The 23,067-nt window shown below is 41.0% G+C and overlaps 1 protein-coding gene across 1 annotated transcript in view; it reads right to left on the minus strand.

Moving 5' to 3' along the window:
* The window catches only part of LOC308281806 (scavenger receptor cysteine-rich type 1 protein M160-like), a 48,219-nt gene that overhangs the window by 21,350 nt on the left and 3,802 nt on the right, over window positions 1-23,067 (minus strand). The window contains exons 3-10 of the mRNA XM_080722117.1: window positions 16,851-16,883; window positions 16,425-16,745; window positions 14,396-14,701; window positions 13,933-14,226; window positions 13,340-13,645; window positions 12,185-12,472; window positions 11,524-11,829; window positions 9,229-9,522 (exon numbers count right to left, since the gene is read on the minus strand). Coding sequence (XP_080578243.1) covers window positions 9,229-9,522; window positions 11,524-11,829; window positions 12,185-12,472; window positions 13,340-13,645; window positions 13,933-14,226; window positions 14,396-14,701; window positions 16,425-16,745; window positions 16,851-16,883 — 2,148 coding nt within the window. The remainder of the gene's footprint in view (window positions 1-9,228; window positions 9,523-11,523; window positions 11,830-12,184; window positions 12,473-13,339; window positions 13,646-13,932; window positions 14,227-14,395; window positions 14,702-16,424; window positions 16,746-16,850; window positions 16,884-23,067) is intronic.

Genomic DNA, 23,067 nt, shown 5'->3' on the forward strand with positions numbered 1-23,067 from the left:
ACCGGGAAACCAAGGGCGACAGGGCCTTTGCGGTCAGGGCCCCCACGCTTTGGAACAGCCTTCCAGTGGCCCTCAGATTTGCTAGCTCCATAACTGTTTTTAAATCTCAACTTGAGACCTATTTTTATAGAAAGGCCTTTTTAACCCCCAGTGTTACCATTGCTGTATGTTGTTTTTATACTTATTTTATTGTTACTGAAATTGTTATGATTATGATTCACTGTTGATGTTATTTTGTTGTTAAGCACATTGTTTTAAAAGGTGCTATATAAATAAAGTTTTATTATTATTATTATAAGATGCTGCATTCAATTGTTCAGGAGAAGGCTATTCACTTGAATGCTGCCTTCAGGTATGGCATGGAAAGAGGGGCTTTTGCATTTCTTTCGCCATAGCGAAAACTGCATTCATGGTCTGGAGAGGGCACTTTTTACAGACAGATAAAAGGGCAGGGGCTCAAGCCCCCTTTCATGTCTATGTGTGCACGTGCCTGACATTCAGATAGAGAGAGAGAGAGAGAGAGAGAGAGAGAGAGAGAGAGAGAGAGAAGACATTTATCAGTGCAGTCGGGTGTGACAGACAGACAGGAAGCTGGGACCCCTGTCCCTCTGCTAATGACACCAATTAGTTTGTTTACCAAACAACGGGTCGGGACCCATTTTTAGTTCACGGACCCCTGTGAGGCGTGCGGTAAATATGGCTTTCTTAATGTTTCCTACAAAAAAAAATATGTCAGTTGTTTTATGCATAATTGTCCCCAACTCAACATGTTATAATTTAGATTTGTTGTATGCACCACCAAACCAATTGTGAAAATAGCTGATCTAAAGGCTCTCAACGCGTCGCTCGCGACGCATTGAGAGCCTGTAGATCCACTATTTTCGCTATTTTTTAAATGGAGCTTAAGTGTTAACCTATTGTATTTTTTTCTACACCCTCTTTCTTTCTGAAATGGCGCCTCTGGTTATGGGTTCTTAATGCAAGAACAATGGATCGATGTTCATGTGCTAACTTTCCGGGAAGAGAAAGGGTTGTAGTTTCCATCACCTTGGAATGCCTTCAGAACTGTCCATAAGTCCACTACCATGATTAGTGAGGACCAATTATTTTGTTTTTATGCTACAAAACTAGTTGCACAAGATGAAACAAGCCCAGTGCAGTGTCTACTTGTCTAGACAAAAAGAATGTGATTGTTATGAGGTAATATGGCATAAATATGACAGAAAAGGTAAGTTGGCTCCGGAAATGAATTACATTTTGAAGTGGATGGATCAAGTTAGAGCAAGACCTTTCTCGCTCTAACGTTCATCTGTGGGTCCCTGGCACAAAAGGTTTTCAGATGGGGTCTGCATCCAATTACATCAATCAATTTGTTGACATGAACATGTTTCAGAACCAGTGCAATAAGGGTCGTGGAGACAGATTTGAATCTAAATGTGGTGTGTGTGCCTGTAAGGTACAAGAACCAGGACACCCTCAAAACATGGCCATAAGAGGTTTCTGCCCCACAAATTGACCCATTGACGTCAGGAGGCTCTAACACATTCTGCCATTATATTACATTCATATTTTATCCCTAGATATTCATATTATTGGCCGGGTTTCCCAAAGCGATTTTAGCCCTTCGTAGCTCACGCATGGTCGCAGAGACCAAGCCCTGACCGCCATGTTCCCGGGTTTACATGGGTTCTGGTAGAGCGACTTATTTAGCCCACTACAACTACACCAACATTCACATTTCACAAACAAAGTGCTTAATAAAGTCTCACACCTGTCTAAATATGGTACGGCATTCTATAATTACCCGTATCCTCTGTGTTCTTTAATAAGAAGCCTTTTATCCAATCGCTTTCTGTTTATCTCAATGGGGTTGGTGCGCATGGGGAACGCCAGGAAATACATGGGGAAACAGAAAACGATCGATGAAAAGGCCTCTTATTAAAGATCACAGAGGATACAGATAATTATTTACCCGTATTTAAACAGGTGTGAGACTTTATTAAGCACTTTGTTTGTGAAATCTGAATGTTGGTGTAGTTGTAGGGGGTAAGTAAGTCACTCTGCCCAAACCCATGTACACCCAGGAACATGGCGGTCGGGGATCGGTCGTTACGACCATGCGTGATCTACGATGGGCTAACACTTTGGGAAACCCGGCCATTATCTCTGGACTGCAGCTCCTGTAAGCTCTGTGTCAGTCTCTCTTCCACAGCCTGTAGCAGTGTAGCTGAAGTGGTATCCACTTCCTTATTCATAGTGCAGGAGAGGCAATTTTGTGGTGAAGATAAAAGAAGAAAAAAAAAGGTTCTTGTCTTGTTTTTGTTTTTCTGCTGGTTGCAGAGAACATAAGTTCAAGTTGCAAGAAATGTCCAAGTCCCAAAACGACAACCAGAGGCTCCAGTATTAAAACATGGACGTTATGAAAGGACATCCCAAATCGTTGCTGTCAGGCAGAAACCATGCACTGTATCTCCAAACTTTTTTAAGCAAAATAGGGACATTGGCCACGTTTCCCAAAGCGCAGGTCGTACGAAGCCCTTCGTAAGGCTGCGGTCCTTATGATGACGCACTCGTAAGCGCCTCTCTCAAAACAGCCTACGTATGCCCTTAGTCTGACCAGAGCCTTGTATTAGAGAGTTCTGCAAACTCTGGCCCCATGTGAACGGAGATGATGCAACTCTCCCTGAAACTCTCCTTGAATGGCTCTGGCCTTCGATTGATAGGAAGTCACCCAGCTGCACCCACCTCGCCGCTTATCACCACATAAGCATGGGGTGGCTCACAATAGCTGACAGAGTAGTAGTACAGCATCTTGCAATGGGCCTGGTGCACAAGATACACTACACCACTTAGATACCCATGTACCTGATGAAATACTTCCTAAACGTCAAGGATGTCCACAATTACAGCACTATAGGCAGCTCCACAAATCACGTTCAACCCAGATTTGACTCTAAAACTCCTGCTATAGGCCTACCACTAACATGTGGAATCTTTACTTTACTTTATTTGTTTATTTAGACGGGACAATGCATATTAATGAACACTACATGAATGCAATGTAAATAAGCCGGAATTAGCAAGAATGCTAAATTTCATCCGTAGTCCCCACATGAAGACAAAACAATACATATCAACAAACAGTAACCCTACATTAGGAGAGGGCGCCTAAGAACATACATACAAATACTATTTTTCCTGAACCAAGAAAAAAACAACAAAACAACACATATTACTAACAGTACCCTACATTAAAAAAGGATAGTTAAAAATATACGTACATGGCATGAGCTGTACTCTTAGAACTATACATGGTCACAGGTTTGATTGTCAACTAACCATTTTTTTAGATTGAACTTGAAGGATGGAAATGACAAACAGTCTCTTATTGTTAGAGGTAGGTCATTCCAGATTGAACATTCCTGCACTGAAAGGGTGTTTTTTCCAAAAGCGGTTACCCGGTACGGTACTTCGCAATCCCCTCTAGTGATTGCTCTAGTATTGAGTCCTCTATCAGGCTTCCTTTTTATGAATTCCTTTAGGGGAGGTGGGCATAGACCATTTAGTGTCTTATATATGATACTGACCTGTTTAAAAACCTTAAAATTAGCGAAACTCAAAAAACGGTACCTCTGAAGAATATTACAATGGTGATATGAGTGGGGTTTCCTATCGAATACCTTAAGCGCACTCTTATATAGCTGTTCAATGGGTTTGAGAGTCGTTATACCTGCGCAAGACCAGTTTGTGAAACAGTACTCAATGTGTGATAGGATCATGCATTGGAGATACGATTTAGCAGCACTAACTGCCAAAAAAGGTGTGATTTGTTTAAAGTTCTGAAGGTTGAACTTGATTGTGTTTGTAACCTTTTTTACATGTTTTTTAAAGGTTAGGGTTGAGTCTAACATGACCCCGAGGTACTTGAACTCTGACACAAGTTCAAGTTCCTCTCCACCCAGAAACACATTTGATGATTCCATCACAACTGGTCTTTTGGAAAAAGCCATGCAGACCGTCTTTTTTGCATTCAGGAGCAGGCATGAGTCTGTAAGCCAGTCCTGAACGCTGGTCAGAACAGAAGTTAAAACCGTTGACACCTCTGCATAGCTCTTTCCATGAGTCAGTATAACAGCATCATCTGCGTACATCTGAATATGTACATCTTTACATACATCAGGTAGATCGTTTATAAACAGAGAAAACAGAATTGGTCCTACTATTGATCCCTGGGGGACACCAACCGAGCAAGTGTGATAAGGAGACTTGATGCCATTTATACTAACACACTGTTCTCTATTTGATAGGTATGATGTAAACCATTTGATGGCCTCTGGGGACAAGTTGAAATGTGTTAGTTTGGACAAGAGGACCTGATGGCTGACAGAGTCAAATGCTTTCTTGAAATCCAAAAATACTGCCATTGCGCATGGGGCTTTGTTCAAAGCACACTTTAACTTTTCAATGAATAAGCAATTTGCTGACTCAGTGGAGTGGAAGGCTCGAAACCCAAACTGCATAGGATGCAGAGGGGTGTAGCCTTTGTCTAGATGTTTAACAATAGACTTTACAATCCACTTTTCAGCCACTTTTGATATAACAGGTAAGATGCTTATGGGTCTATAGTTTGATATGTCCGTTTTTGAGCCAGATTTGAATATAGGTGTTATAACAGCAGCTTTCCACTGAGTTGGGACAGTGCATTTTCTTATGGACAGATTTACCAGATGTGTGATTGGTGCCACCAGAGAGTCAATATTTGTTTTAAGAAAGTTTGTGTCAAGCCCATGTGCATCTTTAGCTTTGGATGCTTTTAGTGATCTGACAATGTTTGTCACCTCGTTTTCTGTGACTTCCTCCAAATTAAAAATGGGGAGATCATTTTGAACAGGGCGTGGAACAAACTTAGAGGGTCTGAACAATTGTGTGATTTCATACACAGAGTTTAGAAAAAACAGCATTAGGTTGCTAGCAAGTGTGTGGGGATCTTTCACCAGGACATTATCTATTTTAAGTTCTAAGTTGTTATTATCCTGCTTATAGTATTTCCCTGTCAGTTTATTTATGTATTCCCAAACTTTTTTCTCATTTCCTCTGGCACTCTCTATGATGGAGATATAAAATCCAGCTTTAGCCTTCCTTAAGAAATTTGTGACTTTGTTTCTAGCATGTGTGAATAGCTGTCTGTCCGTTGTCAGGCCAGATTTTAATGCCTTTTTAAGCAGTAAATCTCTGGTTTTCATTTGATCTCTGCATTTTTTATCGACCCAAGGTAGAGTAATTTTCCTCCCTTTCCTCTGGTTACCACCTCTGGTGAAAGATTCCATTACTCTGCCAATTTTGGAAAGAAGGATATTACATCCGGTCTCAACATCATCACATGAGTGTAAATCATCCCACTCAAGCCCTTGTAGGGCGACCTCAAGGCTATGTTGCAGATGTTTTGCATACCGCAAGCCCTAAGGAGTGTAAATTCCTAACCTCCTTCAAAATCGGTATGAAAAGTCACCTACAGACGGCTGCTACTTGAAAACTTGTAATAGTCTAAGGCTAGCCCATACTTACCTCCCCTTTTCCGTTGTAAATATCTCCCTTTTCTTTTCATTTTATTTTCCTTTTTTCTTCTTTTTGAAGGCTTTTTCTCTTTTGCTATTGATATGCAAAGTACTGTGTTCTATCCATCTGTCTTTCAATGTTATATGAGATACATGTGGTTCCTGTGCATGAGCCGAAAAGCTTATTAGGATCTCCTTTTAGTTGATTTGGGACCAGTGATTTGTACTGTTATGAAACTGTACTTTTCCCTATGCAACCTTCTAATGAATGAATGAATGAATCAATCAATCAATCAATCAATCAATCAATCAATCAATCAATCAATCAATCAATGACTTCATGGCTCTTTTATGTTTTCCTCAGTTTAATGTTGTTACAATGAGAGAGAGGACAAGCTATGATAAAATTGCCAAAAGCAGGAAGTTGGCAGAGTGATTGCCAGCAGGTGGAGCAGCTGGTGGTTAACTTTTTCTCTGCCATTTTAAACATAGCTGTAGTAAGCAGCTGCCAAATTGTCCTTACCTTTTAACGTGGGCACGCGCACGCATCGTGCACAATCTGTGCGCGACTCATCTAGTAGACGTGTAGACTCGGTGACAAGCTTTCGAATACAAAAAACCCCATTGAAAAAGACATATCCGTTGCCACGCTGTATCTCTGCTTATCAGCCAGTGTTTACATGAAAAAGCATTGAAAAAAGCCAACTGTGCGCTATGGTAACACGTGGACACGTTCGCGCACAAAACGCACGATATGTGCGGGGATCATAATCCAGGCGTGTAGAGACTGGATCAAAGTTTCCAAACGCAACAATCCGATTGAAAAACGAGCGTTCCATCGCCCAGTAGCTTCCACTTCTGTTACACAGTAAACCAATGGAGGCGGGACTATGGCCCAGGCTCAGACTGGATACGGAAAGCTGGATCCGGTCCAGACCGGAAATGACCGGATACAGTTAGGGGGGCGGGCCTAAAGAGCCAGAATCAGCGAAAATCTGCGCTAATACTTTTAATCCTTTCATAATGATTAAAGCTAATTAAACTTTGCGGGCTCTACGGGCATGGCAGCGCGGTACAGCGGGAAATCTACGGTCTCTACGGGGATCGCGAGGTATGAGTTAAGTTGGAACCCTAAAATACCTGCAGCCCCTGCTGCTGGGCCTCAGGAACCCCGTTTATGGAGGAGAAGTGGCTGATGTTTGGCTTAAACAGAACCTATATGCAAACATAGTAGACATTGAAAATAAACAAATTAGAAATAACTGGTCCTGAACGGACAGTGTATGGTTGATTTATTGTAGCCTATTGGCTTTCATATTAAAGGAGTAGTTCACCCCCAGAATGGCTTTTTCTCTATTGATTTCTCATGCCATGGAGACTCAATAGGGGTACATTGTAATCAAATTAGCATAAAGGGCGAGCTGGAAAAGTGGCATTTGACATGTGTCAGGCATGTGCCTGTTGCCAAAATGGCATATGCTGTTGCCAAAGTGGCATATGCTGTTGCCAAAGTGGTGAAGCGGGGAAAATATATATATATATATATATATTATTGATTACTATTGAGTAATCAATAGAAAAAAGTCATTTTGGGGGTGAACTACTCCTTTAATTGCTGTTCACATGTCTTGCTGATCAGATGAACTTATAGGACACTATCCACATTGATCAAACTGAATACCAATATGTTTATTGGTATATAGCCTTTCGGTATACAAATAGACGTATAGTGCATGCAAATAGACAGTATCTGTGTTGGTAGTAACCATGTTACTAAGTAATAGAGTATTGTAAGATTACTTTACTTTAGATTACTTTAGAATGCCAGTTCGGGATATTTCACTTTTTTGGGGGCAACCCACTGAGCCCAGACCGTTTTTAAGTTGCTCCATTCAGTATTTAGATATTTGATATTCATTTTATCAGACATGCCTAGAACCCATTGTAAATTCAAACTCCATTTTAACTATGTTAGATTAATTGAAAACACCCGTCCTTGATTCTGGTAACTCATACAGCCCTCCTAATACGTGAAGGGGCCATGATTTTTCAGTTACTTTTTTTTTCCTTCTTTTTATATTTTCCTTCTTTTTATATTTAAAAAAAATATATATAAAAAAATAAATGAAAGAAAGAATTAAAAGAATATGGCCCCTCACGTATTAGGAGGGCAGTATCAGTAACCAGAACCAAGGACGGTTGTTTTCAAGTTTGAAGTTACAAGGGGCGTGTCTGATCAAATGAATATCAAATATCTAAATACTGAATGAAGCAACTTAGAAACTGTCCGGTTTGCTCCCAAAATCCTGGGTAGATGATAATAGGACTCACAATTATTTTGAAAGTCAAATATCCCTTTAAGCTAGCCTTATACCTAACAACTCTGAAAAGATTTCTCAGTCGTAATAAAATCGAGGCGAGTCACGGCGCACTCCTGTGATTCAGTCGTTACTCAATCGTTAAATGTGAGGTAGTGGTCCGACTCGATTTTTACCCCAACTTGAGACCCCGATTCTGTTACGAGAATATCAAACTGGTTTGATATCTTCACAAGTCGGGGCTGAGCCTGAATGAGTACAATGACGTAACAACCAAAACAGAACGCTTTGAGCCAAAATAAAAAGCATTCATTCTCCAAGACGCTGAGCTGCCAGCCTGGTCGACTCGCCACTAGTAGCTGTTGGTGTGGCTACGACAGCCCTTTATTTCACCGTGTATCATAATAGTACATTATTCCAAACATTAGAAGTTGATAATTAGTTGGGAGGGAGTGGGAGTGGGAGTTAGTCAGAGAACACATGGGCATGGCTATAATAGGCCTATTTCAGTAAATAAAAGGGAATCTTGAACCAGTAACAACTGAAATCTTTTAAAGGTGATACACCATGAAATTTCACTTTTCCTATTTTAAAACCTTTTTTTGGGGTCCCACTAGCACCTTCTATCCTCACAAAGTCCCATTTCTGACCGTTGTGTCTTTCTCTGGTTTTGAGAAGGCGAAGGTTAAAAGTATCCCACAGGTTCTCAAAACAGGCTATCCAGATTTGCTGCCGATTGTGACGTCATCTGCCAATTGTGACGTCATCATAAAAATAATAATAATAATAATAATACAAAAATATTTTTTCAAAAAATCTTTTATTTTTTCAAAAAGATGTGGGGGGGGGGGGGTGGCGCAGTTCAGGCCAAAGGTGGTACTGCAGCTGAAATGCTCTGAGAGCCATTCAAAATGAGAGATGCTCTCTATTCAGGAGTGGTAATTTAGCCTCAAACCTTTTGAAAAACGTTTTTGGGACATAAACAATATGACATAAATACTTTTTAAATGCATGGTGTATCACCTTTAAGAATCATCATTAAGTCTTTAGTTTGGGGAGTCTTTTTCAAATGTTATAGTGTGAGAGGGTAGTCTTTTTTAAATCTTTCCAAATCTTTCCAAAATCTTTATTAAGTGACATATTTTAGTAATATGTCGTCAAAGAACAGATCTACAAGCACATTGCAATACAATGGGTTGTTAGCTTGTAGACATGTTTTTTTATAAGAATGTGCCTTGTGAAAAATGTATACATGCAGATGAGGGCGGATCAGTTAGTTGGAAAGTTTCAGGATGATGGCAGATCAGATTAGTGTAATTGCTGCTACTGTCATTGTTGAAGTGATTTGTTGTTACCTGAACAGATCACCTCCAGTCTGTCGGAGGAAGCCCCTGAGGCCTTTGTTACACACTCATTCAAAGAAGATTCAGATCCCAAACAGGAGGTCTTAAACCACCATACAGGTTGAACTGCAGACTCAGGACTTTTTATTGAAACGGAAGATCCACAGTCCAGGTGTCTGCACACGACGGAAGATAACTTCTTGTTAAAGAATGAATCAGCCACTGGTCTCCACTCTCCCTGGTGATTCACCTCCAGTATACCAGCACAATTACTGGTTCCTCCCACCAACCTGACATTATCAGGTTCTGTATAGGGAACAGAAAATAACAAGTTAAAAAATATACATTATGTAATTTTAAAATAACTAGTTTAAATCATTTTTAAAATGATAAATACAAAACAAACGGTTTGGGACATACAAGGTTTCCACCCGACAATGACGAAATATAACTCATGTACAGTTATTGGCCCACTGGCTTGTCACTTGTCATGATCTGAAATGGCAAATCTTTGAGTAGCAGCAGCGATATAGAGAGAGATCTCTCTCTATAGCACGCAATGAGGGCCTCTCCAACTTTTTTTCCCGGGCTGAATCAGGGGCCCAGCACGTCCCTGGCTCTCTCTCTTGTGTGAGGTTAAAGATCTTTATTTTTGTGACAGACACAACACAACAGTGATTTGTGCTGAGCCTGACAATGTTCATATTTGGGCATAATCCACCTGCCCGCCACACACAGAACTACACACAACATTAGAAGATAACTCATTTATGTTACTAGAAGCTGGGCCCAGCGTCTAGTCGGCAACCTGGCCAACTCGGAACAATGTAAATAGGGAATGAATACCCCGCCCTTTAATGCAAACCCCATTATACCTGTTTTCACAGGACCCGTTTTGACCATCTGTCTGCCTGTGTCCATTTATGCCCATATATGGAGATATCTGTATCTGTCTGTCTGTCGGCGTCCTTTTTATGTCCATATATGGAGATCACTGTCTATCTGCGTCCATTATATGCCCATATATCGAGATCTCTGTATCTGTCAGTCTGTGTCCATTTTATGCCCATATATGAGATCTCTGTCGCTTTTTCAAACAGATGGTCAAAACGGGTCCTATGACAACAGGTATAATGGGGTTTGCATTAAAGGGGGAACCGGCACTGTGTCTGCAACACAGTCGGAGGCACAGACAGATACAGAGATCTCCATAATGGGCATAAAGGGACACAGACAAACAGATGGAGGAGGAGACGAACTTAATGCCAACCCCATTATACCTGTTGTCACAGGACCCGTTTTGACCATCTGTTTGCCTGTGTCCATTTATGCCCATATATGGAGATATCTGTATCTGTCTGTCTGTGTCGACTTTATGCCCATATATGGAGATCTTTGACCATCTGTTTGCCTGTGTCCATTTATGTCCATATATGGAGATATCTGTATCTGTCTGTCTGCATCCATTTTATGCCCATATATGCAGATCATGCAGACACAGTGCCAGTTCCGGAAAATCCTGATGTCAGACATCAGAATCCGAACCTTTCGTGCTGGTTCCAGAAAATCGTGTATCGGGTCGAGTCGAGGCCGAGCACTGCACTACCTGCTGCGGTGGGGAACGCGCGTGCCGAATTTGAAATAGGGAATGAATGCCCCACCCTTTAATGCAAACCCCATGAATGCCCCATCCTTTAATGCAAACCCCAATATACCTGTTGTCATAGGACCCGTTTTGACCATCTGTTTGCCTTTGTCCACTTATGCCCATATATGGAGATCTCTGCACACACAGTACCGGTTGCGGAAAACTCTGATGTCAGACATCAGCTCCGCATACGGGCCTTCATTTTATGCCCATATATGGAGAACGCGCGTGCCGATGGGACGAACGGTTCTCGACATACGCGGATTACATACATACATACTAACAGAGATTTTTTGTTGACTCATGTGGCGTACGTGATGTCAGAGCCTTTCATGAAGTGATGTCACAATGAGTCAGCGCTTGCGCCGATTTCCTCTGGAACAGCCTGATGTCAACAATCAGCCCCGCATAAGGAGAGATGTCAACAATCAGCCCCGCATAAGGAGATTCCGAACGTTTCGCGCCGCTTCGGGAAAACCGCGCGTCGGGTCGGGTCGAGGCCCGGCACTGCACTCCGCGCCGCGACGGGGAACACGCGTGCCAAATCTGAAGCCGGTGGGACGAACGGTTCTCAAGATACGCGGATTACAGACAGACATACATGCAGAGACTTCTCGCATTTATAGATAGATAATATCAAGGTGCAGCTTGTCTTTTACTTGAACAGGTGAGTCCAACAGTCTTGTCAGGTGAGCAGGGGTTCCTAATTGAGTCTGACGTTCCACAGTCCAGCAGAACAGACTCACTGCCTTCACACTGGAACTCTTTTGTCCACATTGGAGACTCCACTTCTCCATAGAGCGCCCCCTGGAGGACTGAAGGAGCCCCACAGCCAAGCTCCCTACAGACCACCTGTGCATCCTGCTGGTCAAAGTCTCCTTCACATACCGAGACCCACGACTGATTAGACTTCACCTCCACTCTGCCTGAACACGAACTAGTTCCATTTACTAACCTCACAGACTCTGAAAAGAGAGAGAGAGAGAGAGAGAGAGAGAGAGAGAGAGAGAGAGAGAGGGGGGGGGGGGGATATACCTTTCTAGATTCAATTATACTATACTGTAAAAGTGAAAATTTCAAATTAAAATACGAAAAAAAATGAATACAATATTATTTTTTCTAAATTATTTCAAGAATCAGACCAGGCAATTCTTTAATCATATTTATACACACACACACACACACACACACACACACACACACACACACACACAGATACACACATTTGTGTCCTCCCAACGCACACACATGCACAAGGAGATTTAAGGATGGATGGAAGGATGGGTGTCTGGGTTGATTGGTTGCTTGAACGATCGTTACCTGAACAGATCACCCCCATTCTGGTGCCGGATCTTTCAGACTCCTTTTCGGCACACTTCCTGAGTGAGGCTTCAGACCCAAAACAGGTGTCTCTAATCAACCATACTGGTTGATATGGAGTAGTAAAATTGAAATTTGACGAAACAGCAGAGCCACAATTTAACTGTCTACACACTACAGATGATGTCTTCAGGTTCCAGTTGGTACCGGTCACTGGTCTCCACTCTCTCTGGTGTTTCATCTCCACTCTACCATTACAGTGACTGGTTCCTCCCACCAACCTGATATCTGCAGAGAGCCAATAGGGTAAGCGTGTAACAATTTACGTAAAGGACAACTTTAGTTTTTTACAACAAGGGTTCATATTTTAGATTGTAATTAAATAACATATAAGATGAGTGTTAACATTTTTAATTTACTTCATTCTATTGTTTTAGAGATTCTTATTTCAGTGTTTGGGGGCATGCGTACAAGTGGCTAAATATGTCATTTTACACAGAATAAGCCCATTCCCAAGATACAACACAAACTTTCAGGGTTGGATGTGACTTATGGGGGCTAGAAGTGTTACTGTAAATAGCAATAAAGAAACTGCTGGCTTATTGTGTCTAAAAAGACATATTTAGCCACTTGTACGCATGCCCCACGCGATAAAACAATAGAACGAAGCCAATGAAAACATTTTAACCCTCACTTTTTCTTTTCTCTAATTACAATCTAAAATATTAACCCTTGTTGTAAAAAAAACAAAGTTGTCCTTTAAGGAAATGCAATGATTATTTTTCTATACCAACGCATTCTCACACCCAAGCCGGCAAACAAGTGACTTTTTTGGACGGATTTGAACAAATATCAGTTGTTTGACTGGAAGGGGGTACCCTCTACGGCACATGTTGACTAGGGGGGATATGAGTTAAGATTCTGTCCCTATCACTAAAAGGTAAACATTATTGGCCTTCATTAAGTAGAAGCAGTTACGCTACACATTTTCTCAAAGGATGTTTAGACCATTGGAATAATATCCAGGGTATACTCAAGGTGGGTTTGGGTTGTTTGAGCTGCACGAGCGCCCGGACATTCATGGACACCAGTAGTTTAATTATTACAAACTACTAGTTTGTAATAATCCACTCTTAAAGTGTATTTGTCTTTTACCTGAGCAGGTGAGTCCTACAGTCTTGTCAGGTGAGCAGGTGTTTTCATTTGAGCCTGAGGTTCGACAGTCCAGGAGAGCAGACTCGTTGCCTTCACACTGGAACTCTTTGGTCCACATGGGAGCCTTCCCTTCTCCATAGAGCGCCCCCTGGAGGACCGAAGGATCCCCACAGTCAAGCTCCCTGCAGAGCACCTGTGCATCCTTCAGGTCCAAGGCACCTTCGCACACTGGGACCCAAGACTGATTAGACTTCACCTCCACTCTGCCTGAACACAAACCGGTCCCTTTCACCAACCTCACAGACTCTGAAGAGAGAGAGAGAGAGAGAGAGAGAGAGAGAGAGAGAGAGAGAGAGAGAGAGAGAGAGAGAGAGAGAGCAAAAGCAAGCAGTTGTCTACTCCTATGACCCATGTTGATAAGAGTATTAAAAACATGAAAAAAATATCTGGATTTAGAACGGATACAAATATGTGATTAATTTGCGATTAATCATGATTAACTATGGACAATCATGCGATTAATCAGATTAAATATTTTAACTGACAGCCCTAACAATTAGATTACTGCCATTGCTGAGGTAATGGTTTTCTACCTGAACAAGTGACCTCCAGTTTCATCCAGGAACCATGAGTTGTCATTGTTACACACTCCCTCAGCACAGACTCAGATCCATCACAGGTAGATGTAGACCACCATACAGATTGATATGGAGAACCATGATCCATTCCTGCTGAAACAGGAGAGCCACAGCCCAGCTGTCTACACACTACAGACGATGACTTCAGGTTCCAGTATGGCTTCCCCATAGCCACTGGTTTCCACTCTCCCAAGTGTCTCATCTCCAGTCTACCAGTACATTGACTGGTTCCTCCCACCAACCTGATATCTGTACAGAGATAATGCTATAAGCTGCTGTGCTATTTAGACAGCACAAAGCTGCTATAGATAAATGTAGTTACAGACATGGGCCTTTTTTAAGTAACACATTACCAAATAAGCCAAAAGAAGTAATAATTAAAAAAAAGTCCAGATCTTAATTGTAGTTTGTCTTTTACCTGAGCATGTGAGTCCAACCGTCTTGTCAGGTGAGCAGGCGATTCTAGTTGAGTCTGAGGTTCTACAGTCCAGCAGAACAGACTCACTGCCTTCACAATGGAACTCTTTGGTCCACATTGGAGCTTTCACTTCTCCATAGAGCGACCCCTGGTGCACCAAAGGAGACCCACAGCCAAGCTCCCTACAAACAACCTCTGCGTCCCGCTGGTCAAAGTTACCGTCACACACTGAGACCCATGACTGATTAGACTTCACCTCCACTCTGCCTGAACACAAACTAGTCCCATTCACCAACCTCACAGACTCTGAGAGAGAGAGAGAGAGAGAGAGAGAGAGAGAGAGAAGAGAGAGAGAGAGAGTGTGAGAGAGAGAGAGAGAGAGAGAGAGAGAGAGAGAGAGAGAGAGAGAGAGAGAGAGAGAGAATGTCTTTATTTACACAAATATTCAAATATTCAAACCAAATGACTTTCTTTTTGGAGTTGTGTCAGTGGCGTCAGTTCAGAAAAAGCTAAGGTATGGCAACATGACTGGTGTCTTGCACGCGCGACAGTCATGTTGCCATACCTTAGCAACAGGCATGATATATTTATTTATTATCATTGTGAAGGTCAGCTATATCCTTCTGCTGAGCTGGGATAAGGTGTCACACACTGTGACGCACGCATAGGATCTGGAGGTTTTTATAACCAGTAAGACTCCCTAATCGGGAGATAAGCGACCGTTGGTCGCTTATCTCCACAAATAGGCCAAAAGTTTGTTTTACCAATTATCAAGACATACGGGCAGTTGACAGTTTGCCATGGTTACTCATTGAAGTTGAATCTCCATATATGGAGATAACCTACGCATCACACTAAGTCTGACCTCACCAGCCCATATTTGGGCATGAGCAACTTATGTCTCCATATATGGAGATATGATGACATCACACAGTCCTCAGCCGATGATGTGGCGTGATGTCATACAATACACAAACGAGCCCTACAGTATAAAGGGGCAATTCTTGCCAGGAAAGAAGCATTTCTTCGACTCAGACCTTATCGCCAGGGTTGGCTTATAGCAGCTGTCGGTAGGACCATATATGGATTCTGTTAGTGTGGATCTCCTAACAGGGCATCATCTGGGATACAATCCCTTTTATGCCCATATATGGAGATCCCTAACAGAATCCCTTTCATGCCCATGTATGGAGATCCCTAACAGAATCCCTTTTATGCCCATATATGGAGATCCTAACAGCATCCCTTTTATGCCCATATATGGAGATCACTAACAGCTAACAGAATCCCTTTTATGCCCATATATGGAGATCCCTAACAGAATCCCTTTTATGCCCATATATGGAGATCCCTAACAGAATCTCTTTTATGCCCATATATGGAGATCCCTAACAGAATCCCTTTTATGCCCATATATGGAGATCCCTAACAGAATCCCTTTTATACCCATATATGGAGATCCCTAACAGAATCCCTTGTATGCCCATATATGGAGATCCCTAACAGAATCCCTTTTATGCCCATATATGGAGATCCCTAACAGAATCCCTTTTATGCCCATATATTATGGAGAAATCCCTGCTCTGAGTATCTGACATCAGTGTGATGTCACCTGTTTATGCCCATATATGGAGATCCCTGCTCTGCGTATCTGGTTGCTATGGTAAACAGTTGGTTGCTAGGGTAAAAAAACATGGTTGCTATGGTAAACAGTTGGTTGCTAGGGTAAACAGTTGGTTGCTAGGGTAAAACCATGGTTGCTAAGGTGGTTGCTAACGTACACTAACAGACCAGCAACAACAGACTGTTGCCACAGCAACGTACACAAAGGTTTGTGTACACATGTGGTGTGATGTCATACTGATGCGGAGATATGAGCAGGGCAAAGGTGTGACGTGTGACGTGTGACGGACGGACGGGCGGACGGACGGCCGGTGGAGGTTTTCATAGTAAACTGCTCCCTGACGGTCGCAATAAGTAATGTCTATCTAAGTGATTGATGTTTAGGCTAATAATAAAAGTTTGTTACCTGAACAGTTCCCCTCTAATCTGTAGGAAGACATACCAGACCTAATTGGTCCACACTCCCTTAGAGAATATTCCGATCCACCACAAGAAGATGCGATAATCCATACAGGTTGACGTGTATAACCAAATTTAAATTGTGTTGAAAGAGCAGAGCCACAGTCCAGCTTCCTACACACTACAGATGTCGACTGTTCCAGATTCCAGACAGACCAACCATCCACTGGTTTCCACTCTTCCTGGTGTTTCCACTCTTCCTGGTGTTTCATCTCCAGTATACCACTACAGTGACTGGTTCCTCCCACCAACCGTACATGATCAGAGTCTGCACAGATACATCAGAACAAGCAGTAAAAACAAAAAAGTTATATTACGTTGATTCAAATAAACATTTTAAGGCTACAATGTTAAGTTGTTCATCTTTGTTTACCTGTTGTCTGATGTGTTGGATGAACCTGGACATCTGAAGAGAAATAAGATCAAATACATGAGTTTACTGTACATGAATCCTCATACTCTCTACCAATACACCACGTTATGGTTTATCTGTTGAAATACAGGACATGGTGTCCTTTGCTTTTTCCTGTTTGCTGCTATTTACCTTTACAGTTTGGGAATGTATCATTGTATGATAATTCAGGAATTAATGCAAGGGAAACAATGGTTTGTTGTAAACAAAGTGGTTGTCGTGGTGATTTGGTCACACAATGTCCTTCATACAACATATACAACCATTTTAGGACACAGCGGTCATGACCTCTAATGCTTCCAATGTGGATTTGAACTGTTTCTGCTGAACTGCTGGAATAGAATAGATCTTTATTGTCATTGTCACAAGGCACAACAAAATTAAAAGTGCCAAACGATCAGTGCATCACTAAAATCACTAAAAAAAATAGCTAAAACAATACAACAAAACATACACAGAACCATACTTCATAGCCGTCATTGCACAACCTCTATTGCACTTAGCATGCACAGCACAGACAAACATGTAAATAAAAGCAGCTGTTATTTGCACAAACTCATATTGCACTTAGCCTCGGAAACCCAGGCTTATTTTGGCGATCAGAAGAAAAATAAGCCTGGGCGATCCTGTTAAAATCACTGTTGGATGTGCAGAGGGGCGCGTCACACCGAATGTGTTGACGTCATGACACAGCAGCGTTCTCTGAGCCCTGTGCTGTGTCCGCTCCTCAAAATGTGTCCGAACAGCAATTACAACCAGGTTGTTTTTTTGGAACTAACTAGCAAGAATTACAACTATTTGGAGACATGGCTGAACCCACCACTACATCAAAATCCATCACAGACGTGTGCCGACTCTGTGGGGAGACGTTTAGTGACCCCAGAAGCAAACACAATGTATTCATTAAGAATGACAAGCAGGACTGTTTCCAGTCGGTGACAAAAACCCTTTGGACAAGCCGTTGAGGGAGGGGGAGGAGGAGAGGAGCAGGTGGGGGGAGGAAAACACATGCTATTGGCCGGAGACTCCTGGAGAGATTCTCCGGGTCTGCCCATCTACATACAGAAAGTGGTCGCGTTGGCTCAGCGTGTATTGCACTTAACCCAAACAGCATCATCAAACATGTATGCATAAGCAGATAATCGTTTCTTGGCAGCATTCAGTGTGACTACCGCTGCGGGACAGAAGCTGTTACTAAACCTGTTTGTTCCTGACTTTATCGATCTGTACCTTCTGCCTGATGGCATCAGATCAAACAGGGAGTGACCGGGATTGGAAGTGTCCTTTACAATACATTTTCTCAATTTTTTTGTGACAGCAGGACCTGTGAAGGTCTTCCAGTGTGGGAGGAGGGCAGCCAACGATTCTCTATGCTGTGTGTATGACCCTCTGAATCTTTAACCTCTGAGCTGCTGTGCAGCTGGTGTACCACACACATATACAGTATGTTAAAATGCTCTCTATAGAGCACAGATAAAAGGACACTAGCAGTCTCTGGGAGATGTTATTATCCCCCTGAGCACCCTCAGGAAGTATAATCTCTGTTCAGCTCAGAGGTGTTCACGCTCCAGGTCAAGCCCTCCTCGAAAGCCAGACAGACAGACAGACAGACAGACAGACAGACAGACAGACAGACAGACAGACAGACAGACTGAACAGGATCAATAAAATGTCATCATCATTGCTGACCTATGTGTGCTTTGCTTCTGACACGATGTCTAAAATATCTATGAACTCACAAAACTGTCCAAAAAAGCCATCAACAACACATCAAACCTCTAGAACAGGGGTCTTCGACAGGGGGTCCGGGACCCCTAGGAGGTCCTCAGAGTTACTACAGGGGGTCCTCCAAATATTTGAGTGATAGAAAGTTTTTTTTTTCCTTTTTTATATTAACCACTTGAACCCTAGTGTCCATATTCTGAGAACTTAAGCCAAAAATAGCCGATCTACAAGCTCACAACGGGCGTTGTGAGCTTGTAGATCGGCTATTTTCGGCTAAGAGCCTTGGTGTAGAGGGGAAAAAGAGCAGACTAAGTACAGAGTGAAAGGTTAAATATCTGAAAACACAAATTGACATGAATCCAAAATATGCTGATGATTGTGCTGTCAAACGATGAAACTATGTGGAATCTATGAAAAGGTAGTGGGGGTCCCTGCTACATCTCTCTCTCAACTAAGGGGTCCTTGGCCTGAAAACGTTGAAGACCCCTGCTCTAGAAGGTGAGGATAACAGTCCACTATGTTTTGAAGACTTTATTAGAAGTTTGCATAGGAAAAGGTACAGTTTCATGACGGTACATTTCACTGGTACAAGGTCTACTACAAACTTTAAACTGTGTGCGTGTGCGTGTTTTAAACTAACATTATCTAGAACAGCTGAGGTTCAGAATCGACTTTACGTCACTGATGTAAAGAAGTGAGTGAAATTAAGTTCTGTTTTCTGAAGAAGAAAAGAACAATGAGTGTGTGGGGAGGGGGGATAGGCAGGTCTAAGCCTACAATCTTTCGATAAAAGGGTGTACCAAACTTTTCTCAGTTGATTCTAATGTATTTTCTCCTGTAGAATCCATTTCTGCCTTGTACCTTTTTGTATTGTGCATAATTAACGAGATAATTAGCATATTGACTCAAATATGCTAATTATCTCATTAACTATGCATGATACAAAAATGTACATGGCAGAAATGGATTCTACAGGAAAAAATACATTAGAATCAACTGAGAAAAGTTTGGTAAACCCTTTAATCAATTTTATATGATTTTTCTCCTGTTCTTTCTGCCCATGTGTCAAATTATTTGTAACATGGGTGGAAATGACAGGACAAACCCTATTTAAAAAATGATAAAAGGGTTTACCAAACTTTTCTCAGTAGATCCTTATGTATTTTTCCCTGTAGAATCCATTTCTGCCATGTACATTTTTGTATTGTGCATATTTAATGAGATAATTAGCATATTTGACACATGGGCGGAAATAACAGGGCAAACCCTATAACAATTTGATAAAAGGGTTTACAAAACTTTTCTCAGTTGATCCTTATGTATTTTTCCCTGTAGAATCCATTTTTGCCATGTACATTTTTGTATTGTGCATATTTAATGAGACAATTAGCATATTTGACACATGGGCGGAAATAACAGGGCAAACCCGATAACAATTTGATAAAAGGGTTTAACAAACTTTTCTCAGTTGATCCTTATGTATTTTTCCCTGTAGAATCCATTTCTGCCATGTACATTTTTGTATTGTGCATATTTAATGAGATAATTAGCATATTTGACACATGGGTGGAAATAACAGGGCAAACCCTATAACAATTTGATAAAATGGTTTACAAAACTTTTCTCAGTTGATCCTTATGTATTTCTTCCTGTAGAATCCATTTCTGCCATGTATAGTATGTATTGTGCATATTTAATGAGCTAATTAGCATATTTGACACATCGGTGGAAATATTTGTATAATAATCTTATCCTGTGTTTCTTAAACTGGCAATAGGCAGACATAATTATGTATTTAGGCCACAGAATATTTACATTTGATCAAAATAAACTTATTTTTACATAAAATGTTTTATATAAAGGTTATCTTAGCAAATGATTACAAATGATAATGCTAACAAATGCTAATGCTAACACATGCTAATGCTAACACATGCTAATGCTAACACATGCTAATGCTAACAAATGTTAATGCTAATGCTAATACATGCTAAAACTTGCTAATGCTAACAAATGCTAATGCTAACACATGCTAATGCTAACAAATGCTAATGTTAACAATGCTAATGCTAACAAATGTTAATGCTAATGCTAATACATGCTAACACTTGCTAATGCTAACACATGCTAATGCTAACAAATGCTAATGCTTACAAATGCAAATGCTAACAAATGTTAATGCTAATGCTAACAAATGGTAACGTTAACAAATGCTAATGCTAACACATGCTAATGCTAACAAATGCTAATGTTAACAATGCTAATGCTAACAAATGTTAATGCTAATGCTAATACATGCTAACACATGCTAATGCTAACACATGCTAATGCTAACAAATGCTAATGCTTACAAATGCAAATGCTAACAAATGTTAATGCTAATGCTAACAAATGGTAACGTTAACAAATGCTAATGCTAATACATGCTAATGCTAATAAATGCTAATGCTAACAAATGCTAATGCTAATACATGCTAATGCTAACACATTGTTTGCACACACTTAGCGAGCTGCAGGCACACTTAAAATGTTCTTTTCTAGTTATACAAATATTTCCACCGATTTGTGTCAAATATGCTAATTATCTTATTAAATATGCACAATACAAAAATGTACATGGCAGAAATGGATTCTACAGGAAGAAATACATGAGAATCGACTGAGAAAAGTTTGGTAAACCGTTTTATCAAATTGTTATAGGGTTTGCCCTGTTATTTCCGCCCATGTGTCAAATATGCTAATTATCTCATTAATTATGCACAATACAAAAATGTACATGGCAGAAATGGATTCTACAGGAGAAAATACATAAGAATCGACTGAGAAAAGTTTGGTAAACCCTTTATCATTTTTTAAATAGGGTTTGTCCTGTCATATCCACCCATGTTACAAATAATTTGACACATGGGCAGAACGAACAGGAAAAAAATCATATAAAATTGATTAAAGGGTTTACCAAACTTTTCTCAGTTGATTCTAATGTATTTTTTCCTGTAGAATCCATTTCTGCCATGTACATCTTTGTATCATGCATAGTTAATGAGATAATTAGCATATTTGAGTCAATATGCTAATTATCTCGTTAATTATGCACAATACAAAAAGGTACAAGGCAGAAGTGGATTATACAGGGGAAAATACATTAGAATCAACTGAGAAAAGTTTGGTACACCCTTTTATCGAAAGATTGTAGGCTTAGACCTGCCTAGGAGGGGTTGCAGAGAGATGGAGAGCAAGGACATGTTACAATTCACTAGGTGACAAATAACCTGTAAACTAATGTTTTTAACCACTGGTCCAGGGACCACCAGTGGTCCTTGAGGGGGTTCCAGGTGGTCCCCAGCAAAATGATAGAGAATCAGTGACCAAATGGACCCTTATAGATCTTTAACTCTTGAGAGTGTAAAATGAAACCAAATTAACCCGTATCTGCGTTACTTAATTTACTAGAAGTTTACACAATTAGAGAATAGAAGAATTGTTATTTTGATTGAAGCTTTACCTGTCATCTCTCCCATTGGTACCACCACATCAATACAGCATGGAATGGAATTGTGGTCTTTATCCAATGATTGTTGTCTTTATCCAATGATAATAAATTACTCAAGTTTGATTCATGAGAGGCTAAATGTCATCAAATGGTGGTCTGTGGCTCAAATGCTGAATAAATAATGGACCTTGGTGTGAAAAGGGTTGAAAACCACTGCTCGAAAACAGTGGTTCTCAACCTTTTCAGGACGCGACCCCCAAAATAATCCTATTTTAACTGGGGACCCCCACCCTGAAGAGCACTAAGAGTTGAGGTATTATATTTTCTTGTGAAAATAGCATTTTCACAATTTCTGCCTCTAATATTTGTCATTTTGGCCAATGTTTAATTTGACATTTTAGAAGTATCAAAAAGTCCTTAAATTGTCACTTTAGAAATGTGCAGATACACTTACATTTTATGGTGGTTTGTCTACTGTTGAGTGAGAAAACAATGTTGCACATTAAGTTAATCATCTGGGGAACCCCCAAAATAATTTGGGGACCCCCCTGGGTGTCCTGACCCACAGGTTGAAAACCACTGCTCTAAAACATGTCATCGTCGTGAGATCATCCAGTTTCACATGGGGTGCATTTGGAAATGCACACCGGGTGTGTGGTAAATGTAGTGAGTGCAGTGGGCGGTGACCAGTGGCGGTTCTACGCGGAAGCTTTTGGTGCTTAAGCACCAGTATTTTCCTGACTAGCACCAGTATTTTCTGGATCCAGTATTTTCCTGATCGGGGCTTGCAAAATCGGGAGAGAGACGAGACGGTCAGACGGAGAAAAGTGTGATAACCAAGTGCAGTACTACTCCTAAACAACAGGAGGCGTCGGCATGCCCCGAGGCAATAAAAAGCAGAGAAGAATATTTCAAGTCCCTTGAAGCGTCAACACGACTCGCACACAACACAACACACACACA

This window comes from Nannobrachium achirus (genome assembly GCF_963921795.1).
Source record: "Nannobrachium achirus genome assembly, chromosome: 3".
NCBI lineage: Eukaryota > Metazoa > Chordata > Actinopteri > Myctophiformes > Myctophidae > Nannobrachium > Nannobrachium achirus.